This window comes from Gymnoscopelus microlampas (assembly GCF_963454915.1).
Source record: "Gymnoscopelus microlampas genome assembly, chromosome: 19".
NCBI classification, from domain to species: domain Eukaryota; kingdom Metazoa; phylum Chordata; class Actinopteri; order Myctophiformes; family Myctophidae; genus Gymnoscopelus; species Gymnoscopelus microlampas.
In genome coordinates, this window is record NC_139956.1 from 5,894,544 (window position 1) to 5,911,786 (window position 17,243).

Here is a 17,243-nt window from a genome sequence, read left to right on the forward strand (position 1 = left end):
AAAAAAAAAGTCCACGCTCGCTTCATTGCGCACGCAGGTTTGCACGTGACCGTTCCTCGCCAAAACCCTGGCCAAACCGGCACGTCTGGTCACCCCTCTATATACAATGGATTTCTATGAGAATACGTGCGGACAAGCTTTTTTTCCCCCACCCACAGCGGAGAAAAAAAATCTTCGCGTGCGTGAGCGGACCGGCCAGTGAGAGCGCGGCCAGTGAGAGCGCGGCTGCATTCGTCGACATGGAGTGGAAGGAAAGCCACGTCCGCGCGCCTATGCCTGTGCGTTCCGTGGGTTCCGTGCGCATACATGGGGAGGTCGTCGGCCTTTTACGCGATGCCGTGGTCCACCTTTGTGTGAATGCTGTTGTCACTGTGCACTTTAATCTCCATCATGTCCGGCTTCAGGGTCTCCTTCCCGTTCTCCTCCTTCAGCGGTAGTTTCCTGTGGCAAACAGGAAACACAACACGACATGGAGATGAGCTCAGTCTGTTTTTTTTTTGTTTTTTTTTAACCACCTAAATATCATTGCTGTCGGGCAAAAACCGTCTATCTCCATATTTTAACCCATTGAGACCTGAAGCCAATTCTACATGTCTCCTAAATCTCAGCAGTTTTCTGAAAAACGTATGTTTCTATATCAGTGGTGCTCAATCTTTTTCATGTCAAGGACCCCCAAAACTATATGTATTTGGCCGCGGACCCCCATCAAAATATTTTGTTCCAGGAACCCCCCAGAAGCAAAGATTTGAGTTACAAATGTTCGCTTTAAAAGTATTTATATTCAAAGATTTGCACACATTTTCACGATTTTTCAAAAATAGCAGATCTACAAGCTTGTGATAGATATACATGAGCTTGTATATCTGCTATTTTTTAATAGCCAAAGTGTAAAATAATGCTTTTTAGCTCAAATCTAAAAATGATACAGTTCCAGGTCTTAATGGGTTAATATATATATATATTTCTTCCGTAAATGAATGCCCTACTTGATCATGCTACAGAGTGTCACACAAAATAATCAAAAGTAGCAGATCCACAAGCTTGAAACGCGGCGCAAAGCGACACGTTTTGAGCTTTTCGAATTTCTATCCTGAAAAGTAACAGTTTTGGTCATAATTTCCCCCCGACAGACGATGCACTTCGACCGGTTATTCGTTTTCATATACTCTGTGGCTGTTATGTGGAACGTGTTGCCTTGCATAACCATTTCATTGAGACTGTGATGGAAAGCAAACACTTTCACATCCTTCGTGACTCTTTCAAAGCTCTGTCTCAGTTTCCTCTGCGTCTTGCAGCAGGGAGGAAGCTTCCATGTACAACTTCAGCGGGCGAGATCAAAACAGCCTACATCAAACACCAGTGTGGAAAGACATGAGGATGTCCGCGCCATGTTAACGAGTGCAGCCGTTCTCACTGGCAGCGCACGGACCCCTTAGCCTGGTAAACCCTCCCTCCGGAAATCTCATTTCCATTTGATTTCAGGAGTGATCGTGTGGTATGAACGCCTATTCTGCAATATTGGCTGTGTACGCCAAACAGACGAGCCTATCAGCGTCGTCGCACATCGTTCTGTGATTGACAGCGACAGTTGGCCAATCAGGTGGCGAGTTCGAGTGAGCCCGAATGGCACCGAGTGCAGCCTGAATACAGCCGACAAAACACGAACGGCAGCCATCTTTTCTGTCCGCTATTTTCTCCGCTGTTTTTTTTACTTCAAAAAGCTCTCAAACTTCTATTTTGAGGCACGGAATTTACTTATAAGATATCGTTTGGATAGAATTTAGTTGTTAAACTTCATATATGTGGTCAATTAATCATGACAGAGCCTATTTAAAAACAAAAATTCAGAGAACCGGCCGGGGCGGGCAGTGACACGCATGTATCCGAATAAGGCAACCTATTTTGGGCATGGCCGTCTCAAAAGTCCCGTTGCGTCACATAGTCTGGAGGTGGTAAAAATGAACTGCTGATTGGCTGAAGGGGGAAAACGATCATTGGCTGAAGGGGTTGTCAGTCAACGGTATTACTCCCGCCCAACTCCAGCCCACAGCCAATATTGCAGCATGGGCGATCAGGCCAGACTCCCTCCTGAAATCAAATGGAAATGAGATTTCCGGAGGGAGGGTTTACCAGGCTACGGACCCCTCACTTGCGCACGCGAACATTTGTCATTCAAAGTTTTCCATTCAATCTCTTTCCGCATTTTACATATCTTCGCAGTCTAGGTGGAAATGGGGGGGTGGCCTATATTGATTGTACGCCTGTCGGAGATAATAACGCTAATGCTTGTGGAGAGATGGACACACAAACACAGGGATTAGTAATCATGGCCCTAAGTATGGCTCTTTTTAAGAGCAGCGTGTGATTAGAAATGATGACACATTCAGTCTGCATCATTAGTGTTTTTACAGACATTAAACAATCAGTCCTCAACAAGAATGTTCTCATACTGTCTGTTGTCACTGTTGTGTGGAAACCTTGTACTGTATGTCCAAAACCATTACTTTAAAGGATATGGTAAAAAAATATATATATATATATATATACATATATACTCACAGGTAGGCTGCCTTGCCCTCCTCCATCTCCTTGCCCTTGCCGCTGGTGGTGGTCTTCTTGCTGCGCAGCGTGCGCGTGATGCACATCAGGAGACCACACTGACGCAGGAAGAAACAGCTCACGTCCACCAGCACCAGCAGCAGCAGCACGGCGCCCACGCTCAGCCCTACCACCACCCCCAGGCCCAGACCACTGAACAGGGATTCTGCTAAGACAGGGAAAACACACCAAACATACGCAGGCACGCACACACACGCACACACACACGCACACGCACACATACACAGAGACAGAGAGAAAGGCAGACAACACAGTCAATCACACAGGTACTCATAGCGTGAGCAGTGGTGGAAAGAAACTAAGTACATTTACTTAAGTACTGTGCTTAAGTACAATTTTGAGGTATTTGTACTTTACTTGAGTGTTTCCAATTTCCAATACTTTTACTTCTACTCCACTACATCTCAGAGGCAAATATTGTACCTTTACTCCACTACAATTATTTGAGAACTTTAGTTACTAGTTACTTTTCAGATATAAATTATTATATTATAAAACATACATTAACCACTTTATACCTATTTTATACCTAGGCTATTTTCAAATATTTTAGTACTTTAACTTTTGGTACTTTAAGTACATTTTGATGCCAATACTTTTGTACTTTTACTCAAGTATTTTTTTAATTCTGGTCTTTTACTTGTAACAAAGTATTTCTATAATGCAGTATTGATACTTTTACTTAAGTAAAACATTTGAGTACTTTTTCCACCACTGCTGACTTCTAAATTCAATGAATTGGCTAAAACTGGGTGGAAATTAACTCTGAACTTTAAAAAAAAAAGAGACTCAATGCGAAGACTTATAGGGCGGTCCTTCTTATTGGGACACTACACTACTTCAAGGAGCTATGGCCCTCTTTGATCCGCGGGTGATATGATGATGATGAAGTCAGGATCTCGGCTGTGTAGGCTCTGTGTCAAGGTCCGGAGGCCCAAAACCGTGTGCATTGACAGTGTGCCTCATGAGTACGGCATCATCATGAAGGTGTGCCCTGCAGTGACTGTTTTTAAAGGCACTATGAATCAGGGTAAAAAGAGTGGCTTTACAATCCTGACCTTCAGGAGAATAATGGGAAATCCCCCATTCCCCATTAAGACCTGGAACTGCGTCATTTTTAGATATGAGCTAAAAAAGCATTATTTTACACTTTGGGCTATTCAAAAATAGCAGATATACAAGCTCATAGCGCGGCACCGAGTGCCGCGCTACGAGCTTGTAGATGTGCTATTTTTGAAAAATCGTGAAAATGTGTGCAAATCTTCTGAATATGTATATTTTTAAAGCGAACATTTTTAACGCAAATCGTTGCTTCTGGGGGTCCCTGGAACAAAACATTTTGATGGGGGTCCGCGGCCAAATACATATCATTTTGGGGGTCCTTGACATGAAAAAGATTGAGCACCACTGATGTAGAAACATACGTTTTTCAGAAAACTGTTGAGATTTAGGAGAGATTTAGTAGAATCGGCTTCAGGTCTCAATGGGTTAATGCAAGATGCAATATGGACAATGGATAACACTGAGTGGATGAGAGATAAGGCACGGCGAGCGAGAGATAATTGGAAAAAAGTTGAACGGTAAAGACAGTGAGAGAACAGAAGAAAGAAAACAAAAGAAAAAACAGTGAAAACCAAGACATCTGGTATTAAGGACCTCTAATGAAGATACAGTATTTTTTTGTAACAGTGAATCGAAGACGAGATGGGATTTGAAGCTGGTAGGAGTGGATCAATATTTTCTCACCAACACAGACTACTACTGTGTTGTATCTCAGCGTCTGAAACTTTATCTAGAGTTCATCTGGCAGCCGAAGACGCACTTTGAGACGTGGTCGGAACCTCTCGTACCGCATGTACACGCAAACGGCGATATTGATTTATGTATTTTCATTTTGTTGAAAACTCTACTCTTATTCATCAAGGTATAATGCTTTATGTATCAGTGTTGATTTCGTCGACTAAAACTGTGACGAAAAACGTTCGTCGACTACCTTTTTTCACTGACTAAAACTATATAAAAACTAGAAAAAGTGCTCCTCGGAGCACAAGTCTCCGCCAGGTCAGGTAGGTTATTATGGCCTCCTGGTGGCACTATAACAGGCCAATGTGAAAAGGGTGCCATTTCTTCTTAGGCCTTGCACGGCAATCGGACACTGCATTCATGATTTTAGGCATTTTGTTCCAAAAATGTGGTTTGCTAAATTAGACCAGCTGGTGGCGCTATAACAGGCCAATTTGAAAAGGTTGGAATTTCTTCCTCGGCCTAGTGGGAATGTGTGTGCAAAATTTCACAGAAATCGCACACTGCGTTCATGATTTGAGGAATTTTGTTCAAAACGGACCTATCCTGCAAACTTTAGAAGCCAATGTTAGCCAAGTAGGATAGAATATGAAGTATCGGACACATCCATCTTGATCACATGACTAGAGAGACTGTGTACCGATTTGCATGATTTTTGAACAGAATCTGAAGGAGTAAGAGCAAAAAATGTGTTTTTCAAAACTCAGCCTCCTGGTGGCGCTCTAAAAGGCATATGTGAAAAATGCACAGCAAAGGTTTTTCCTTGGCCTCTAAGGAGTGTGCATGCAAAGTTGCACGCAGATCGGTGCAGTTATAGCGAAAAACGTGAATCGGCCCGTTATAGCGCCACCATGAGGCTGATTTGAAAGTTTTCAAGTGACATTTCTTCCTGGGTCAAGTGGGAATGTACGTGGAAAGTTGCACGGAAAGTGCATGCTGCGTTCATGATTTGAGGCATTTTGTTCAAAATGAACCAATTCTGCTAACTTTGGAAGCCAATCTTAGCCAATCAGGATGGAATATGGAAAATCGGACAGATCCGTGTTGATCACATGGCTATGGAGATACTGTGTACCGATTTGTGTGTTATTTGGAGAAAATCTGTAGGAGTAATATTAAAAAATGTGTTTTGCAAAAGTCGGCCTCGTGGTGGCGCTATGACAGGCTGATCTGAAAAATGAGGGGCAGAGGTTCTGCTGTGGCATCCAGGGAGTGTGTGTGTGCAGTTTCACAGCGACCGGGCCAACGGTGGCGGAGATTAGCTGGTCACAGACAGAAGGACGGACGGACGGACGGACACACACACACACACGGACGGACGGACGGAGGGTAAAACATACTCTCTCGCCATGCCTTTCGGCCTGGCGGAGACAACTAAGATACGATGACTAAAACTAAGACTAAATGTATTGACAATTTCGTCAACAGATAAAAACTAGACAAAAATGTTAGTGAGGGACGAGTGGAGAAGAGATCTAGTAGAACTAAGACAAGTTGTTTCATGTTTGGTTGTGCTCGGGGTGTTGCACTCTGAAAATAGCGACACGTTGTGAGCTTGTAGATCGACTATTTTCAGCATGCAACCAAGTGTAAAATCAGCCATTATGACGCCATCAAGGCACCGCCAAAATACATTTTAGTCGACTAAATCAACTGCAGATTTAGTCAAATATAATCTTATGACATTTAGTCGACTAAAACTAGATAAAAACTAAAAAAATTCAGATGACTAAAAAACTAAATGGAATTTGATTCAAAAGACTATGACTAAAACTAAATAGAAATTTGCTGTCAAAATCAACACTAATGTATACTCCGTCCGCATGACAGTATCGTGTGCAGAAAATAGCCGACCTACAAGCCCTGTGCGACACAATCCTGGAAGAAAGTATAAATCGGGCTTTAGAAACTGTGTGTGTCTGAGTGTGGCGGGGGCCATGCCATTAATGAAGCCATTTACTAAGTCACTGTGTGTGTGTGTGTGTGTGTGTGTGTGTGTGTGTGTGTGTGTGTGTGTGTGTGTGTGTGTGTGTGTGTGTGTGTGTGTGTGTGTGTGTGTGTGTGTGTGTGTGTGTGTGTGTGTGTGTGTGTGTGTGTGAGAGAGAGAGAGAGAGAGAGAGAGAGAGAGAGAGAGAGAGAGAGAGAGAGAGAGAGAGAGAGAGAGAGGGGGTGGGGTAGGGTCTGCACATCCTGGTCTGTGACAGAGGGCTGGCCATCAATCTCTTTAATAGAATCCTGTGAGCCAGCATTAAACAACAGTAATACTACTCTGTCTGAGTCGGGGGGCCGGCCCAACGGGCCCCCAGAGGATCTACAATACCATCACTAACATCCTCCATTATTACTCGCCCGTCCTTTTCCTTGCTCGTGGAGCCAAATTAGCTTCTGTTGACCATCCTTAACCCAGTAAGACCAGGAACGCATCTGCGCGTAATTTTAAGATTTCTTTGGGTTATTCAAAAATAGCAGATCTACAAGCTCAGATCTACAAAAATCGGGAACATTTGCGCAAATCTCTCTCTCTCTCTCTCTCTCTCTCTCTCTCTCTCTCTCTCTCTCTCTCTCTCTCTCTATATATATATATATATATATATATATATGAGTTACAAATAGCGAACATTTGTAACTCAAATCTTTGCTTCTGGGGGATTCTACAAATGTCTTCTAAATGCTAACAGTTTTTTTTTTCTCCACTTATGTTGCTATATCAGTGGTTCTCAAACTTTTTCATGTCCAAAATGATATGTATTCGGCCACGGACCCCCATCTGAAAATATTTTGTTCCAGGGACGCCCAGAATTAGCAACGATTTGAGTTAAACATGTATATATATATATTCAAAGATTTGCACACATTTTCAAGATTGTTTTCCAAAACAATAGCATATCTTCTAGCTCATATCTGCTATTTTTGAATAGCTCAAAGAAATGTTAAAATGACACAGATGCGTTCCCGTTCTTAATGGGTTAATTCTTATTCTTGTTGGAGATAATGGTAGGGGTGAACTTTGACCCAGCGTGAAGCGTCTTCAATTAAAAGTGAGCTTTTTTCTTTATTAAGTCAAGAGAGCAGATGAGAGAGTTAATGAAAAACATTTTTCTTTTAGAGGAATTTGCCAGATGAGCAAGAAGTTATTTATTCCTTTTTTCTTTTCTTTTTTTAACTCTCTTTGATCATTTCAAGCAGCTCTACCTTTGAGCTTTTAATTGGGAAAGATGTGCTACTCTTTCATAATGCAAATAACATCTTGTGTTCATACACACACATTATAATCAGAATATATATTCAATATTTTAAAGAGCCTGACAAACACACTTGGAACGGGACGTAGTGGGGGACAAAAAGTCTTCCACCCATTCTGTATGGAGGTGTTGATTTTGTCGACTACTACCTTTTTTCACTGACAAAAACTAAATAAAAACTAAGCTTTGATGACTAAAAAGACTAAAGACTTTTTGTCAATATATAGACTAAATATATTGACAATTTCGTCAACAAATAAAAACTAGACTAACATGTTAGTGAGGGACTAGCCTCGATCTCCAGACTTTTATTGCTTAGTTTTGCTAAAAAATAAGAGCCTGGAGGAGCGCGTCGGTGTACCCGGTATGAGATAGTGTTCATTTCCCCAACCAACCAGAGTGCAGTGGGCGTCGCTCGTAATGTTGTGTTAACGGGGCGGGGGTTGACGGACAGATCGGTGAACCAATGGGATGCAGCCGCAATCTCTCTGAGGCTCTATACACCCGCCCCTCTATACACAAAATCAGGAGCGTTGGTGCAGCCTAGTGAGGGACTAGTGGAGAAGAGATCCAGAAGAACTAAAAGACAAGTCATTTTATGTTTGGTTGCGCTCGGGTGTTGCGCTCTGAAAATAGCAGATATATAATAGCTGATATAATAATATATTTTAAAGAACCCAACAAAATAATTGTGAGCGATTCAAAAAAGGAGAGAAAGAACAACTACCGCGCAACTAAATCATTCATTTCATGTTACTGGTGGAAAAAGTACTCAAGTTCTTTACTTAAGTAAAAGTACCAATACTGCAATATAGAATTACTCTGTTACAAGTAAAAGTCCGGAATTCAAAATGTACTTGAGTAAAAGTACAAAAGTATTGGCATCAAAATGTACTGAAAGTACCAAAAGTAAAAGTACTAAATGTTTGAAAATAGCTGATCTACAAGCTCACAACGCGTCGCGATGCGACGCGTTGTGAGCTTGTAGATCGGCTATTTTCAAATAGCCTAGGTATGAAATAGGGCTACTGTAAAGCGGTTAATGTATGTTTCATAATATCATAATATATTTATGAAAAGTAACTAAAGTTTACAAATACTTCTAGTGGAGTAAAAGTACAATATTTGCCTCTGGGATGTAGTGGAGCAGAAGTGGAAGAATTGGAAATACTCAAGTAAAGTACAAATACCTCAAAATTGTACTTAAGTACAGCATTTAAGTAAATGTACTTAGTTACTTTACACCACTGCATGTTAGTTGGGTATATGTGTTTATCCCTGCTTCTGGTCAGACAGAATGAAATACAAGCTGCAAGTTGGGACAGAGCCTGACAGCGGGGAGTGTTGAATGGGAGGAATAGGACAGAGGCACTACGTCCTCCCAGTGGGGGCTCCTCACTGGCAGGTGAGCCAGTGACAACAGCAGAGACAGACAACACAGACGTGTCTGAGGAGGATTATTTTGGCGTATAAACGTATAAAGTTCAGATTCAAAACCAAAGTATTGAATCTTGAATCGTAAATACATCGAACAGTCCACAATATCCGAGGACTTAAAACATTCAGGCTCCTTGAAAACCTAGTGGTTAAGAATAAAACTGCTTTTAGGCGATTTCAATACATCTTTTACAGTCTTACTTTTTTTTTTTTACTTTAACCAATTAAGACCTGAGGCGATTCTTAAAAATGTTTTCTAAATCCTAACAGTTTTTTGAAAAAAAATCGAAAAAAATGTTTACGATTTTCTTCTAAAATAGCAGATCTACAAGCTCATAGCGCGGCACTCGGTGCCGCGCTATGAGCTTGTATATCTGCTATTTTTGAATAGCCAAAGAAATGTAAAGTGACACTTCGGTTCAAATATTTGCAGTATTAACACATTGCCTGCCAGGGATATGTCATTTCAAATCCAACCGTTGACCGCCATTGACGTAGATCTACGTCAATTCAAAAAGAAAAATCCACAAGAGGGCGCTCTAACGCAACTTAGGAGTGATCCCTCGACTCTGATAGAAGGAATGGACGGATGTGACGTCATCCCCAAAAAACGTCCCTTCCGTCGACTCCTATTATGAGGATTTGTAGAAAAACACATCTAGCTCGGATTTCTTCTTTTTTTTAGCTTGAATGAATGGTGGTGAATGTGTGAACCTATAGGTAGGGGTGTCGGAAAAAATCGATTCGAATACGAATCGCGAGTCTACTGTTGGACGATTCAGAATCGATTCTCTTTTTTTTTTTTTATCGATTTTTTCTTTTTTGATGATCTTGGATTTACCTTTGTGCGTTTACATTATTATCAGTTGATAAAACCTCTACAATTATAAAAGCTACATAAATGTACTCTGTTCTCATGCCAGCAGATTGGAGTAGATCCTGAAATCCTATGTTTTGAATCAAGAATCGTTTTGAATCGAGAATCGTTTTGAATCGAGAATCGTTTGAATCGGAAAAAAATCGCTTTTGAATTGAAAAAAAAAAAACGCTTTTGAATTGAAAAAGAAAAAAGCTTTTGAATTGAAAAATATCGATTTTGAATCGAGAATTGTTTGTTTTGAAAAAATCGGAATCGTGACTCCAAGAATCGGAATCGAATCGTGAGATCGCAGACGATTCGCAGCCCTACCCATAGGGCCATAAATAACATTATTCAGTAGGCTCGCTAACGCTAGCCATGCAACACACTGATCTGGGAGCCATTCATATGCATCTCACTGACACTATCAGCTCATTACAGCCTGAGCACTGATTGACTCAGGCGCTCGATTAGATCTGAGGCGGCTCGCCGCTCGATTGATGATGACTGAGCGGGCATTCATTGATCGGGGGAAGTCAGCAGGTGTTAATGCTTTGTGGGATAAACAGAATCGTTAACGACCGCAAGACGAGGGATATTTCCCGATCGCTCGATAATTGAGCATTTAACACATTAAACGCCAAGAACGTAGTCCTACGGTCCATTAAATCCAACTGTTAAGCTCCGAGACCGTAGTGCTACGGTCCGGGTGCTTTTTCCTTTTTTTTGAAAAATGTTTTCTTTTTTCAATTTTCGACACGGACCATTTTCAGTGTAACACCACCGGAAACGGAACTATTTGCGATCCGGTTTTGCGTTTCCCGTCGGCCTCCATTCTAAAGCGCACACTAAAACTCCTTTTTCTCCCTTGTAGTTTTTTCTCCTCGGTCATCACTGTTTAACATAAACCGTTCTAACTACAACATGGATGCCCCGTTAGACACGTGGTCTGCACTGCTAGACACAGGGACATGTGCACGATGTTTACAAACAGTGCATCGCGCATTCTTAAGGATTTTAACGGGGTCTATGGCGACGTGAAAAAAACAAAAAACAACAATAAAACCTTGGCACTGGTGAGTACATTATGAGATTAACCTCTGGCGGTGGATGTGTTAATTTCCGAAGAGGAGTGAGCGAAAGTTTTGTCTGGACGAGCTCCAGAGATAAGTAAACATCGTCATTAAATCTTATCTGTTCGTATCGAAGAGGAATTGCTTCTCGCTGAAGCGCCGTGCAATAACGCCCCGATGGGATTCGAGTAGACCCGAGGGAAAGAATTCTTCCCAAGATAAAAGCAAACAGTGTTAAACCTCAATCACTTCAACTTCCTTAAAAGCAAATTTCCACTTTGGTAGAGGTTTGGGTTTGCTTTGGTTTTGACTACAAACATTATTAATCTCCTCACGGACTTACAGTACATTGCATGGTGAAAAACAGATCTCAAAATCACTCGTTAAGCACAAACAAACGCAAACAAAGCAGATTATGCCAATATGTAACGTGTAAAAAAATGCCAACTTCACATCAATTTTATTTTTTTACTAAGAAGAAGATCCAGATGAGCAGATCCTGATCTTTAGAAAAATCAACAGGAACGCTTTGCCCTTTAATACCTGGAGAAACATCTGTGTCATTTTTAGATTTGACTTAAAAAGCATTATTTTACACTTTGGCTATTCAAAAATAGCAGATATGCAAGCTCCTAGCGCGGCACCGAGTGCCGCGCTATGAGCTTGTAGATCTGCTATTTTTGAGAAATCGTGAAAATGAGTGCAAATCTTTGAATATATATTATTTTAAAGCGAACACTTTTAACTCAAATCTTTGCTTCTGGGGGGTCCCTGGAACAAAATATTTTGAGATGGGGGTTCCACGGCCAAATACATATCGTTTTGGGGGTCCTTGACATGAAAAGGTTTGAGCACCACTCACATAGAAACATGTTTTTTTCAGAATACTGTTGGGATTCATAAGACATTTGATCTGCGTCCTAGATTACTCTGGCATGCCCACGGTTTTATCTAATAGGACGCAGATCTGCGTCCATAGCAGCTTATGTGTTAATACTGAAGTATAACACACATTCTGTGTACACGTGAAAATGGATATGTCACAGTGAAAATGGCAGTGCTGAAAAAGACACCACACCAGGGGCCATGAGTCAAATCCAGTCAAATCCAAACTCACACTGTCACCAAGGTAGGTCTGAAGCCACAACCATGCTGGTAACCAGCACCAAGCAGCAGTCAGGGAGACATTTAACCTATTAAGACCTGAGGCGATTCTTTAAAAAAAATCTAAATCATAAAATATTTTGAAAAAAAAAAAAAAAAATGTTTTCAAGATTTTTCAAAAATAGCAGACCTACAAGCTCATAGCGCGGCACTCGGTGCCGCGCTATGAGCTTGTATATCTGCTATTTTTGAATAGCCAAAGACATCTAAAGTGACACAGAAGCGTTCCAGGTATCAATGGGTTAAGAGCTCATTCTGTTGCTAATGGCTTGTGCGACTGTTGGTGAGCTATTTTGGCAGAGACATTATTGGCTGTGGAAACAGGGCTCTGTACTGCTCCAGGTGCCTCTGAGATGACACACCACACAGCAGGCTTTATAAAGAGGGAAGCACCCTGCGTTGCAGTAGGGTCGTACAAGACAACGGTCCACAACAGACATCGCCAGAGGCCATTATATTGTCGCTGTCGGGCAGAAATCTAATATCCATCATTTATTTTTATTTTTTTTTTGTTTTTGTTTTTCATAAATGAATGCCCTATTTTTTGCGTATGACCACGTGTGGCACAAAAGTATCTGAAACATATGATAATATAATATATATGCCCAAGTTAGGGACACCAGGTTAAAAGTGGTAAAGTATGTCGGTTTTTAGCCCTGAAACATGACTGCCATATCATGACAGTCATGTCAAGTCATGTTCCTGTTTTTTTATTTTTATTTTACATTTACAACCACACATACACATACATCTACATAAACCAGAGGTCTTCAACAGGGGTTCCGGGACCCCTAGGGGGTCCTCAGAGTTACTACAGGGGGTCCCCCAAATCTTTGTGTGATATAATTATTTTGTTTTACACTTGAACTTTTGTTTTACCACTTGAACCCTAGCATCCCTTTTCTGAGGAGAACTTTAGCCAAAAATAGCAGATCTACAAGCTCACAACGCCTCGCGCTGCGAGGCGTTGTGAGCTTGTAGATCGGCCATTTTTGGCAAAGAGTTATATATGTAGAGGGGAAAAAAGAGCAGCAAAAGTTTATCTGAAACACAATTTTATACAATAAAGAGGGGGTCCCTGCATCATCTCTCTCTCTCAGCTAGGGGGTCCTTGACCTGAAAACGTTGAAGACCCCTGACATAAACGTTCAGATTTCAAAATATAAAGTGCTGACCCCCCCGGCCACGGATGTTACGGATGTTAAAGCGCCCGGGTTTAATTACCCGTATCTTCCGTATGGCCGACCAGTTTCTCAGAATAAAAAATAAGGAAAATGGCCGCCGATCGGATTAAAATGCTTTCTATTGAACAATACGGAAGATACGGGTACTTGGACCCGGGCGCTTTAACTTGTAACATCTGTGGCCGGGGGGGTCGGCACTTTATATTTGAAATCTGAACGTTTATGTAGATGTACGGGTTGTAAATGTAAACATTTCAAAAAACAGGAACAAGTATACTGTAGCTCCATGACGCTTGTGCCAGACGAGCGTCATGTGAAACATGGCTAGTCGGTCTTATAAATATAATTATATATAAGAGCTTATGTGAGTCCCTGTGACATATTTAGTGTCATTTCCAGGGTGTATACTTGTACGTCATGGCTGGGGGATGTACATATATATCACGCTGCCTCACACTACAAAAAAAAAAACAGTTGATAAGCTCCTGCCCTATAGGCTACATGGCTCTGGAACCGTTGGTTCTCAAGGCTACTTTGAGAGCTTGTGACTAAATAATAACCATATTGGATGTATGTCTTTTAAAAGTAATTTAGTTTACTTTAAAAAAAAATCTTTGTATCCATTTATCTTTTTCATCTTTACTTGCACTGTGCTCTTTGGATTGATTTTATGATCTCATTAACCCATTAAGACCTGGAACTGTGTCATTTTTTGATTTGAGCTAAAAAGCATTATTTTACACTTTGGGCTATTCAAAAATAGCATATATACAAGCTCGTAGCGCGGCACCGAGTACCGCGCTACGAGCTTGTAGATCTGCTATTTTTGAAAAATCGTGAAAATGTGTGCAAATCTTCTGAATATATATATTTTTAAAGCAAACATTTTTAACTCAAATCTTTGTTTCTGGGGGGTCCCTGGAACAAAATATTTTGATGGGGTTCCGCGGCCAAATGCATATAATTTTGGGGGTCCTTGACATGAACAAAATTGAGCACCACTGATATAGAAACATAGGTTTTTCAGAAAACTGTTGAGATTTAGGGGACATGTAGAATCGGCTTCAGGTCTCAATGGGTTAAATGTCTGCTAGTTTAATCTGCAAACCTTTTAACTATGTTTGATCATCTTGGCCATGCAGGCCAAAGGATTTAGTTTCCCCTCTCTCTGTGAGTCTGTGTGTCTGCCTGCAGTTAATCTCACAAACAACACACCTGTGTCCCATGTCAGTCTAATCAGTTGGTAACAGGGACAAGGTAGCACCAAATAAGCGGTTGTCCTGAAAATGAAAATAAGGCTGTAAAAGCAGTGGTTCTTCACAAGGGGTCTAGGGACCCCCAGAGGTCCTTGATGGGGGCCCCAGTGGGGGGTCCCCAGCAAAATGAGTTAATATAGCACCAACATCTGTTTAACCACTTTAACCCTGTTAGTTTGACATTGGCTAATCGAAAATAGCTATTCTGCAAGCAAAACACACCGTGATGCCATGCTTTGTGAGCTATAGAGTTTCCTGTTAGTAAACATGAGAGGATATGACCGCGCAGAGGAGGGGTAAGCCTATAGAGGGCGCCATTACCCGCAGCAGCTCTGGTCAAATGTCCATTCATAAAATAAATGATCTTCACCGGGTTTAATGAAAGTAGATTAAATTATGCAGTTTGTAATACCTTGTTTACTCAATAAAAATGATTTGTCGGAAGTTGGATCTGTTTGTATACAATAGCAGCATTATGCCTATTATGCCTATAATAGCAGAATTATGGCTATCTAACTCCCGAACACAACAACAGAGTGAACGGCGCTTCCGGTTCGTTTCCCCCGAGCATGCGCAGATTGCGCATTCTGCTCTGTGATGACGTCGCGCGGAAATCCGTCTATTGTAATTTTAATAATTCTATTTTAGAAGAATGAAAAAAAAGAACTATAATCTTGACAAACACAAATCTTGAATAGGGGTTCCTGGCACAAAATATATATATTTTTTTTACGGGGTGAATACATATCAATTTAGGGGTTCTTGACATGAAAATGTTTGAGGACCACTGGTGTAAAGAATAATAAGCTCTATATTATTAATAATAATAATAATAACAATAATAATGCAAAATAATATGTTTCTTAATGGTAACAAGACAGAGGAATTCAGGCAGACTTTGGTTGTTGACTTTCACTACAGTGTGTGTGTGTGTGTGTGTGTGTGTGTGTGTGTGTGTGTGTGTGTGTGTGTGTGTGTGTGTGTGTGCGCGTGCGTGCGTGCGTGCGTGCGTGCGTGCGTGCGTGCGTGCGTGCGTGCGTGCGTGCGTGCGTGCGTGCGTGCGTGCGTGCGTGCGTGCGTGCGCGTGCGTGTGTGTGTGTGTCCAGCTAAGCTTGCAAAAGTGGGCTACAGAACTACCTCCACTAGTTCTTTAAAATAAATGTTACATATGTTTTATACTTTTTGATATATTTCACATCATCCAGAGCCCCATGTCAAAGGGGCTCTGGTTGGGCATGAAACCTTGCCCAGATATGTCATACTAGACCATGTGGTTCTCGACCTTTATACAGGTCTGTAACTCTGAGAGTGTACACATGGAACCAGATATGGGTCCATTTGGTTCCATGTGTACACTCTCAGAGTTATGGGTGTCTTTGAAATTAACCCTTTAAGACCTGAAGCCGATTCTACATGTCTCCTAAATCTCAACAGTATTCAGAAAAACGTATGTTTCTATATCAGTGGTGCTCAATCTTTTTCATGTCAAGGACCCCCAAAATGATATGTATTTGGCCGCGGACCCCCATCAAAATATTTTGTTCCAGGGACCCCCCAGAAGCAACGATTTGAGTTAAAAATGTTCGCTTTAAAAATATACATATTCAAAGATTTGCACACATTTTCACGATTTTTCAAAAATAGCAGATCTACAAGCTCATAGCGCGGCACTCGGTGCCGCGCTATGAGCTTGTATATCTGCTATTTTTGAATAGCCCAAAGTGTAAAATAATGCTTTTTAGCTCAAATCTAAAAATGACACAGTTCCAGGTCTTAATGGGTTAAATAAATGGTTGAGAATCACTGTCATAGACGACCGATGTCCCATCCTTTTTTTCCCCCATTGCATTGCTTTTTGAAAATTAGAATGAAAACGTATGAGTGCAGATGATTCATGTAAAAAAAAAGAGAGATAAAAGCATTCATTTGGATTAGCTGCCATCATTTCCTGTAAAGAGCCCTCTGTGGATATCTCACAAAGGGCTTTGATTACGTTACTGTGCAGAGCGCACCAATAACACATGTACCGTACGATTTCTCTAATCAAGTATTTAGCAGAGGAACAAAAAGAACGCACGACACGAACAAAAACAAATGCACAATACACAAATCACGCGTTGTCACTCGCACCATCACCACCACTACACTGTAACGTCCAGGGTTACTGGGTCAGTTGCAGTGGTGTAAAGTAACTAAATACATTTACTTAAGTACTGTAGTTAAGTACAATTTTGAGGTACTTTTACTTTACTGGAGTATTTCCAATTGTCTATACTTTTACTTCTACTCCACTATACATCTCAGAGGCAAATGTAGTACTTTTACTCCACTACAATTATTTGAAAACTTTAGTTACTAGTTACTTTGCAGATATAAATCATTATATCATAAAACATACATTAATCACTTTAGCCCTCTTTTATACCTAGGCTATTTGAAAATAGCCGATCTACAAGCTCACAACGCGTCGCATCGCGACGCGTTGTGAGCTTGTAGATCTGCTATTTTCAAACATTTTAGTACTTTTACTTTTGGTACTTTAAAGGACGACTTCACCACTTTTCAACCTAACTTCATATAATAGGTCCTCACTAATGCTCATGATA

General features: G+C 41.0%; 1 protein-coding gene across 1 annotated transcript in view; it reads right to left on the bottom strand.

Annotated features, from left to right (window-relative positions):
• Nucleotides 1-274: 274 nt before the first annotated feature.
• Nucleotides 275-17,243, bottom strand: part of LOC311035279 (neural cell adhesion molecule 2-like) — a 658,788-nt gene continuing 641,819 nt past the window's right edge. Inside the window, exons 16-17 of the mRNA XM_084043386.1 lie at nucleotides 2,560-2,767; nucleotides 275-441 (exon numbers count right to left, since the gene is read on the bottom strand). Of these exons, the coding sequence (XP_083899512.1) occupies nucleotides 327-441; nucleotides 2,560-2,767 (323 nt within the window). The 3' untranslated portion in view covers nucleotides 275-326. The remainder of the gene's footprint in view (nucleotides 442-2,559; nucleotides 2,768-17,243) is intronic.